The sequence below is a fragment of the Oryx dammah genome, unplaced genomic scaffold (genome assembly GCF_014754425.2).
Source record: "Oryx dammah isolate SB20612 unplaced genomic scaffold, SCBI_Odam_1.1 HiC_scaffold_28, whole genome shotgun sequence".
Classification (NCBI taxonomy): Eukaryota; Metazoa; Chordata; class Mammalia; order Artiodactyla; family Bovidae; genus Oryx; species Oryx dammah.
This window is the reverse complement of record NW_024070212.1, coordinates 102611836-102620806: the sequence shown is the minus strand read 5'-3', so window position 1 is coordinate 102620806 and position 8971 is coordinate 102611836. Positions and strand designations below refer to the sequence as shown.

Sequence of the window (8971 nt, the reverse complement as noted above, 5' to 3'; positions counted from 1 at the left end):
TTATTAGATAAATGAGGTTGTACTATCAGGGGATGAAGTGTACTTGTAGGAGAGATGACGTCCTGCTGGATGGCATCACCGACTCGATGGATGTGAGTTTGAGTGAACTCCGGGAGTTGGTGATGGACAGGGAGGCCTGGCGTGCTGCAATTCATGGGGTTGCAAAGAGTTGGACACAACTGAGCGACTGAACTGAACTGAACCCACAGTTTGGATGGTTTTTAGAATTCACAGAAGAAACATGTCTAAAGAACCTAGCTTACATCTGGCACGTGGTAAGTGGTGCCCTTCTCCCGCCTTGGTATGTGAGTGTGTGCCAGTGGTGTGTGAGAGTGGGCTTGCACTGGCTCGTGAGAGCTGATCAGGGAGAACTTCTTCCCAGTTCTGCGCTCAGTGACATCATGCTGCCAGCTTAAAATTGGCTACGATGGGAATATCCATACCACAGAAACCAGCAAATGCTACAAATCGAATTAGGTGGAGATTTTTCCTTTCTGGAGAGCTGGAAGAAAAAAAAGTCCATCCTGTGGGTTCTCTTTAGCCATCAAGGGGACCAAACAGGAGGGGGGAAGCAATGGTGGAGCACTGGCTGGACCATGCAACCTAGAACTCAAAGTCCAGGGGCCTGGGAAGATTGGATACAATCATAGTGCCAGGCAGCCCTCCATAGGCTGGGGAGAGCAAATGGTGAGACCCTTCTTCTTGCTCCAAACCCCTCCTCTTTTCCCCCCACTCCCTAGCCCTGAGATCTCCTAGGCTCTGGCTGGAAAAGTAAGATTGGATGAGGTTGAGCTATCAGGGAATGAAGCTGTGCTGGGAGGAGAAATGAGGTTGAGCTGGAAGATAAACGAGGTTGTACTGTCAAGGAATGAGGTGGTACTTGGAGGCAAGGTGAGGCTGCATTATTAGATAAATGAGGTTGTACTATCAGGGGATGAAGTGTACTTGTGGGAGAGATGACGTCCTGCTGGATCAGGCGGGTTGCACCATCAGAGAACACAGCCACACCACAGGAGGAAGGAGAGCCTCCGACTTGGAGGATAAATGAGGGTGTCCTGCTGGATAAATGAGGGGACCCGTCAGGTGAATGGAGTGCTGTTAGCAAATGAGGTTGTACTTGCTGGATAAATGGGACTGGTGTGCTGGATAAATGGGGTTGTGTTGTCAGATGAATGCATTACTGCTCGTGGGCGAAGGGTGTCCTGGGAATAGATGAGGGTGTCCCGTTGGATGGATGAGCTGCCGCCACCAAACAGCTCAGACCCTGTCCACGGGGGAGACACCATCAGCAAGGACGAGGTTATTCTGTTCCCCTGGGGGCTCCTGAAGCATCTTCTGGCTCAGATGGTCCAGGCTGCGAGAGACCTTGGCCGCAGCAAGCCCTGGGTTACCCAAATCTGTTCGGGCAGCAGGAGCGAGCAGGGTAGGGGGCCAGGGTGGGCAGCTGCCTTGTTCACACTGGGAGCCCTACTTTCCTTCTCACCGAAGCCCTTCCTCCTCTCTGTGCTTCCTTCTGTGGCCCAGGATGCTCCTGCCTTTCTCTACCCCCTGCTTGCCTCCCATTCTGTCCTGTGTTCTCTCAGTTTGGAGCAGCCCCTATTCTGTGCAAGCCACTCTGCCAATCTCATGAATTCTCCCTGCAAGACTATGTTACCCTCCTTTGCTGTCTCTCATTCATTCACTCAACAAACATTTATGAAATGCCTGGCATATACCAAACACATGGGGTCTGGTAAGAAAAAGAAAGGGACAGAAATGCTTCATGGAACTTAGATTCTAATATAAGGGAAGCCAGATAACAAATTAATGAACATAATATAAAGAAATTATATGGTACTTTTTTTTTTTTATTTTTTAATTTTTTATACGGTACTTTAGAAAGCGCTAATTGTTTTAGAAAAACTCAGAGCAGGGTTAGGGAGCCAAGAAATGGCAAGGCAGAGGAACATCTGTTAAGAGCGGGCAGGATAGGTCTCATTGCATAGGTGACATCTGAACAGAGACTTGACGGAGCTGAGAGACGGACGTGGGTATCTGGGCAAAAGGTGGGACGGTACCTGGCAGGTTCCCGGAAGGTTTGAAGAATGGGAGGGATCATGCAGGACAGTGTCAGGAGAGGACCCTAGGAGGTCACAGAGGGGCTTGTGGGCTATGGAAAGGCCTTTATTCTTTACTCTGAGTGAGATGGGGGCATCCGAGTGTTCTGGGCAGGACTGGACCATGATCCAGGTTATTTATAGCATCCCTCCAGCTGCTGCCTGGTGGAGGGCTAGAGGGAAGCAAGGGTGGAGGCAGGTAGCCTGTTTGAGGAAGTGGAGGTTCAAAGCGTGCGGCTCGATTGTTTGTGGGTGTCAGAGCCAAGACTGGAATCTGGATCCAATACCAGAGCCCTGCTCTTTGTCCTGTACCAGCCTCCTCGCCCTGCTGACTGAGGCCCCGGAGGCTGGCCTCTCACCTAGGTTCTGTGGGACAGTAGGCGGTGCTGGGATGTAACCCCCAGTCCCTTCTCTCTGCCTCCACCCCCAGTGGTCTCTCTGAGGCACCAAGTCAGGGAGGTCCCATCCTGGAAACTGCGCCAGGCCCGCATGGAGGTGTGAGGCCCCAGAAGCCCAGCTTGGGCACCAGGGGAGCCTGGGCATGCCGGGGCCTTGGCTGTGGTGGTGGGTTGCTAGGTAACTCTGAGAGGGAACCCTGGTTACTGCTACCTGGCAGAGGCGTCTCCTTGCCCTCCCTCCCTCATCTCCTCCATGGCCTCTGGCCTCCCAGGAGGCCTTGTGGGTGAGATGTGATCAGTGCTTGCTACAGGATCTTGGCTGGGAGCTCTGATGGGTACCAGGTGGCTGGGCCCTGAGGACCCAGAATGAGCTGCAGGGCCTGGCCTGGCCTCCTGGGGCACAGCCTGGGGCACAGCCTGGTGCACACCTGGTGAAGAGCCCTGCTCAGCAGACCAAGGCCTAAGTCTTCACCTAGCTCTGAGCCACTTCCCTGGGTGATCTTGGGCAAAGAATGGCACCTTACTAAGCTTCAACCCCATCCAGGTGGCCTACAGAATTCCTTGCCAAGGGCCATTTTTTGTGAAAGTGCCAAGGGAGGGTGCTGAGCAGAAAAGGTTCCAGGTTACCCCCACCCCAGCCCCAGTGGCTTGAGTGTGGAACACTCATGTTTTACGTTAGATTCCATTTACTAAAAGAGTTCCACTACTTAAAAAAGTTTGAAAACCCCTGGACTGAACAATTCCGAGAACTTTTCGTTGTCAACTGCGAAGGTGCCTAGAGTGCAGTGGCCCATCTCATCAATTTCTGGGGAGGGAAACTGGCCCAAAGAGGAAGAGGGAGTGGCCCCAGGGCAGGCTTGCTGGAGGACAGGGAGGCGCCCCAAGCTGCAGGTCAGGAGGCCTGGGCTCAAATCCCAGCTCTGCCACCAGGTCCTGGGTGACGCAGGGCAAGTCCTTTTTTCTCTCTGGGTCCAACCAGCTGTGGTTTCAGGCTGGGGCTTAGGGGTACCTGGCTGGGCAAGGAACAGAGTGGGGAAGGATAGAGACCTTCATATGCCTGGAACTTGTGTTCTTGATGGTGATCTAAAACATTTTTATTGATATTCAGAAAATTTTGGAAGTCTCATGGAGTACAAGCCAAGATTCCCTTGAATTCTAAAAAGGAAATGCAAGACTCTTAGAGAATTTTGACCTTTTAACATGCCCCCGGCTTCCCATGCTACCAGCTTCTAGGGTTGATTACATCATGGAAAGTTTGAGAAGAAATGGAGGACTGGTTTCCTAAGATTCTTTGGAAATTCTCTGACTTGTTCTCTCTCCCATGGTGGAATGTGAGGTCCTTTAGACTCAGAGTGAGTCTAACCTGAAATCAGTGCCTGGCTCTGGCACTTAAAACTGTATGATCTTGACAACTTACATAATCTCTCTCAGTCACCTCACCTTGACACGGTTGGTGGTTTACTCGTCCAGTCGTGTCCGACTCTTTGTGACCCCATGGACTGTAGCCTGCCAGGCTCCTCTGTCCATGGGATTCTCCAGGCAAGAATATTGGAGTGGGTTGCCATTTCCCTAGAACATCTTGAGATAGGGCTCACAGTCCCTGAGTTGTATGAACACTGACAGAACGATCATAAAGTACTGAGAATGAGATAAAATACTCCCAATACCAGGGCTGACCCGGCAGGTACTCAGGAGGTGCCCTACTTGGTGACATCCTTCCTTCTCCTCCCACCCTCTAGCCCTCAGAACCGGGCTGGCACATAGTGACTTGGATAAAGAGGTGTGGCTTGACTGACCTCCAGCTGGAGGGGCTGCGAGGTGGAGCCTCTGGCTAGGCAGTTAGTCCCACAGGGGTTGAGAACTGAGGCCTCAGAGGCCCCTGAACACAGGTGTGGGGGAGGGGCTGGGGAGCCAGGTGCAGGGGCGGGAGCGGGAAAGGGGGTTTCTACTCCAGGGAGCACCACTCCCTGGAGGTCCGTCTCCCCTCCTCTCAGGGCCCCAGGAGGAGCCAGGCAGGGCAATGCTGGGAGGTGCCTTGGGGCCCCAGCTGTTGTCTCCCAAGACCAGAAAGTGCCAGAGATAAGGAACCTGGGGTCCTGAAGAAGTCAGGCACGTGCCTGGTGCTGGGGGTGAGGGGCACCTCAGCAAAGAGGACCCCTCCTTCTGCAATCAGGTGGGAAGGAGGCAGCAGGGAGAGCCCTCAGGATCAGAGGTTCTGGGGCTGGGGGGATGAGAGCAGGTCCGTATGCTGGGCAGACCTGGAGTGGTACCTGGCATTGCTGCCTGTGGGACCGTGGGCAAGTTACATCATGCCTCTGGGCCTCCATTCCCTGGTACAGGAGATGGGGTAATGCCGGCTCCCCAGGGTTGTTTGTGCCCAGCGCAGGTACACTCAGGGCCTGATATTAAGGATTGTAGAGAAGGAGTAAGTCTGTGGAGTGATCTAAGAAGTGAGGTCTTCTGGCCAGAGTAAGGGATTTAACCAACATTTATGAACACCAAACACTTAGCACTCACATTATCTCAGGTAATGATCTAACAGCCTTCCAAGGCGGTTCCTGTACCTTGCCCATTTTTTTCAGAGCAGCTCACTGAGGCACGCGCTCCTAGAGATTGAGTCAACAGCCATGGTCACATAGCTAGGTGGCTGAAAAGAGCCAGGCATCCTGCCCAGCCCTTCAGATACCCAAACCCCTGCTATTTCCACAACAGTGCCAGAGCCAGGAAGTCCAGGCCACCAGCAGGGAGGCCCCAGAGGTGGGGCGGGGTGGGCTTTGCCGAAGTTCTAGTCCTCCACGTTCTCTGTGAGGAGCCAGGTCAGTGGAGCTGTGGACTCCCCTGCCTCCCTCTATCCCCAGCCCAGGTCTGGCAAAAGCAAGCAGTGATATGGAGCCCAACAGAAATTTACAAGAGGATTTGTGTGTGTGTGGCTAAGGTGAAGCCTGAGGAAGGACCAGAGACAGCAGGAGAGCTTTGTGGCCTCAGGCAAGCCACTTCATCTCTCTGAGCCTCAGTCTTCTTGTCTGTAAATGGGCATGATGTCACCTGCTTTGTGGGGATTTTGTGCAGTTTCCACCAGGAAGGGGGTTGAGGGCAAAGCTACTTTGCATGAGGTGGGTGGAGAGGGAAAGGAACTGGGCTGACCTGAAGGTGGGTACTGAGCAGCTGTGGGGTTTGAGGTCTCCACGGCTGATGGATGTGCTTTGAGGGGCTTACTGGGATCGCAGGCCTCTGTGGAGTTCGCAGAAGCTCCGAGAAGTTGGGAGAAAATGTGGGCTTCTGCCCACTTTGGGGACCCCCAGCCGATTCTGCTTATCCTGGCCAGACCCTCCCAGCAAAGGGTTAACAGTCTTCTCTACCTGCAGTTGCATTTTAAAGACACGAAATTAAAGCAGGTAATTTATTCTCCCCACACACGAAAGAGCAATTAGTTCTAAACAGGGCTTAATCAGTCACCGCGAGATTGATTTCTGGAGCCCTGGGTTTTCGGGCTCCTGGCGCCACGCCAGGCTGGTGGGGTTGGGGAGGGGGCGGACAAATGAGCCGCAGCGGCATGAACCCTTACATAATCTGTTGGGGGCCCCTAGCAGCCTGGCTAGCCCCGGGCGGAGCTTGGCTGAGTTGGGGTGGGGGGTCTTGCTCCCCTGCTGCAGGCGGCTCCTCAAGAGTAGCCTCCCTGGCAAGACTAGACCCAAAGCCCCGGCTCCATCCTACAGACAGCGCCTGTGCCGGCGGGAGCAGGGAGGGTAGGGCGGTTCTGGGGTGGGGGGTGGATATTCTGAGTTTGTCCTACCTGGTACTTACACCTGTTCCCCCTTCTTCCCCGCTCTTCCCTTTCATCTTCCCTCTTTCCTCCCCTTCTGCTTTTTGGCGTTTCTTCTCGCCTTCTCTCCCCCTCTCCTCGATTTCCTCCCACTCCCCTTCCCATCACTCATGCCCTCACTGCCACTCCCCCACCCCTGTCCTTGTCTCTGGCTACAGAACTCCATCCGGCACAACCTGTCTCTGCACACCCGGTTCATCCGCGTGCAGAACGAGGGCACAGGCAAGAGCTCCTGGTGGATGCTGAACCCCGAGGGCGGAAAGACGGGCAAGACCCCGCGGCGCAGGGCCGTGTCCATGGACAACGGGGCCAAATTCCTGCGCATCAAGGGCAAGGCGAGCAAAAAGAAGCAGCTACAGGCACCCGAGCGAAGCCCAGACGACAGCCCCCCGGGCGCGCCAGCCCCAGGGCCCATGCCTGCCGCGGCCAAGTGGGCCACGAGCCCAGCCTCGCACGCCAGCGACGACTATGAGGCGTGGGCCGACTTCCGCGGCAGTGGGAGACCCCTGCTCGGGGAGGCAGCTGAACTGGAAGACGATGAGGCCCTGGAGGCCCTGGCGCCGTCGTCGCCGCTTATGTACCCGAGCCCAGCGAGCGCGCTATCGCCCGCGCTGGGTGCACGCTGCCCGGGGGAGCTGCCCCGCCTGGCTGAGCTGGGGGGCCCGCTGGGCCTGCACGGCGGCGGCGGCGGCGGCGGCAGTGCAGGGCTGCCCGAGGGGCTGCTGGACGGCTCACAGGACGCCTACGGGCCGCGGGCTCGCGCCGGGACGCCCGCCTACTTCGGCGGCTGCAAGGGCGGTGCCTACGGCGGGGGCGGGGGCTTCGGGCAGACGGCGCTGGGCGCTCTGCGCCGCCTGCCCATGCAAACCATCCAGGAGAACAAGCAGGCCAGCTTCCCGCCGGCCGCCGCGCCCTACCGCCCCGGGGCGCTGCCCGCGCTCTTGCCGCCGCCGCCACCCGCGCCCAGGCCCGGCCCCGTGCTTGGTGCACCCGGGGAGCTGGCCCTGGCGGGCGCTGCCGGCACCTACCCTGGCAAAGGGGTGGCCCCGTACGCGCCGCCGGCGCCCTCGCGCAGTGCCTTAGCCCACCCCATCAGCCTTATGACGCTGCCCGGCGAGGCGGGCGCGACGGGTCTGGCGCCGCCGGGACACGCGGCCGTCTTCGGGGGCCCCCCCGGCGGCCTCCTGCTAGACGCGCTGCCCGGGCCGTACGCGGCCGCCGCCGCCGGGCCGCTGGGTGCCGCGCCCGACCGCTTCCCGGCCGACCTGGACCTCGACATGTTCAGCGGGAGCCTCGAGTGCGACGTCGAGTCCATCATCCTCAACGACTTCATGGACAGCGACGAAATGGACTTCAACTTCGACTCGGCCCTGCCGCCGCCGCCGCCCGGCCTGGCCGGAGCCCCGCCCCCCAACCAGAGCTGGGTGCCAGGCTGAGGGCCGCCTGCTGCGCGCCCCAGGTGCCCTGCCCCGCACCCCGCCAGGGGCCTCTGTCTTCCCATCCTGATCCCCGGGTCCCCACTCCCATTTCTGCTCCACGGGGGGGATCCAGGAGGCAGCCCCAACCCAGCTAGAGACAGCCCGCAGAAGCTGGCCGCTGAGGGAAGTGGTAGGGAGGCGCTGGAGCGCCCTGCCAGTCCTGCCCAACCCCCAGAGGCCCGCTCTGCCTCCTCCCAAAGACGGAAAGCCTGCGGGGTGGATGCTGGGTTCCCGGCTGGGTGGGAATGGGGAGGAACGAGGTGGGACGCGCTGGTCTGGGAAGCAGACTGGGAGATGCGACAGGGGGGCGTCTCCGAATCCTCAGTATCATTGGGAGGGCTCTCGGGTGACTAATCGCCCACCCAAAGTCGGGGCTGATTCCCTATTGACACTTTCCCACTGGTTTTTGCGTCACCCACCCCAAGCCAGGAACACCTCTCCTGAAAACACACCCACACCTACCTATCGGCTGTTCACCTTGAGCTGTCCTTCAAGTCCTGAACCACCCTCCGACCTCCAACCCCAAGGTTCAGCCCTTCCCACCCATCCTCGCCTGCCTTTGTTTCTCCCCTCCGGGTCGAAGTCCCTCTCCCCTTCCACCCCTGCCCTTCCCCCAGTACTGGTTTCAGCCTCTCCAGCTAGCCTCAGCTCTGGATCCACCCCCCAACCCACCACCCCTTTCTCCGTGCCAGTCCTGGCTCCTCTCTCCCATATTTATAAGTGTCCGGTCGGGGCGGGCTGTGGGCGCGGTGTCCCCGGCGCATATCGTAGGCAGTGTACCGTGGCCGTGCAGTCAGCGTGTGCGTGTGCGTGTGTGCCGTGTCGAGGCCGTGTAGAGTGCATTGTACAGCATATTTTCATGAATAAAATTGTTTTAAATATTTCCCGCGCCTTGGGCTAGTAGGAGAGCGGCGGCAGAGGCAGATAATTGGCAAGGATCGCGGAGGCCGGGGTCCCTGTGCCTGAGCCCACTGTGACTTTGTGTCTGCGTCTGTGTCAGCATTCACAGACGCCTGTCTGCTCAACACACATTGGTTAAGCGCCTACTGAGTTCTGGATGCTGGAGATGTGCCTGGGTGGACTCTCCACCTGTTTCTATGAACATATGCCTTGCAGGAAGTTTCTGGTCTGGGGATATTCTGTCCCCCAAAAGCCAGAGTTGGAAGAGAAGGCACA

At 57.6% G+C, this 8971-nt stretch overlaps 1 protein-coding gene across 1 annotated transcript in view; it reads left to right on the top strand.

Moving 5' to 3' along the window:
- The window catches only part of FOXO6 (forkhead box O6), a 20785-nt gene extending 12106 nt beyond the window's left edge, over positions 1-8679 (top strand). Inside the window, exon 2 of the mRNA XM_040231520.1 lies at positions 6476-8679. Coding sequence (XP_040087454.1) covers positions 6476-7753 — 1278 coding nt within the window. The 3' untranslated portion in view covers positions 7754-8679. The remainder of the gene's footprint in view (positions 1-6475) is intronic.
- Positions 8680-8971: the final 292 nt, after the last annotated feature.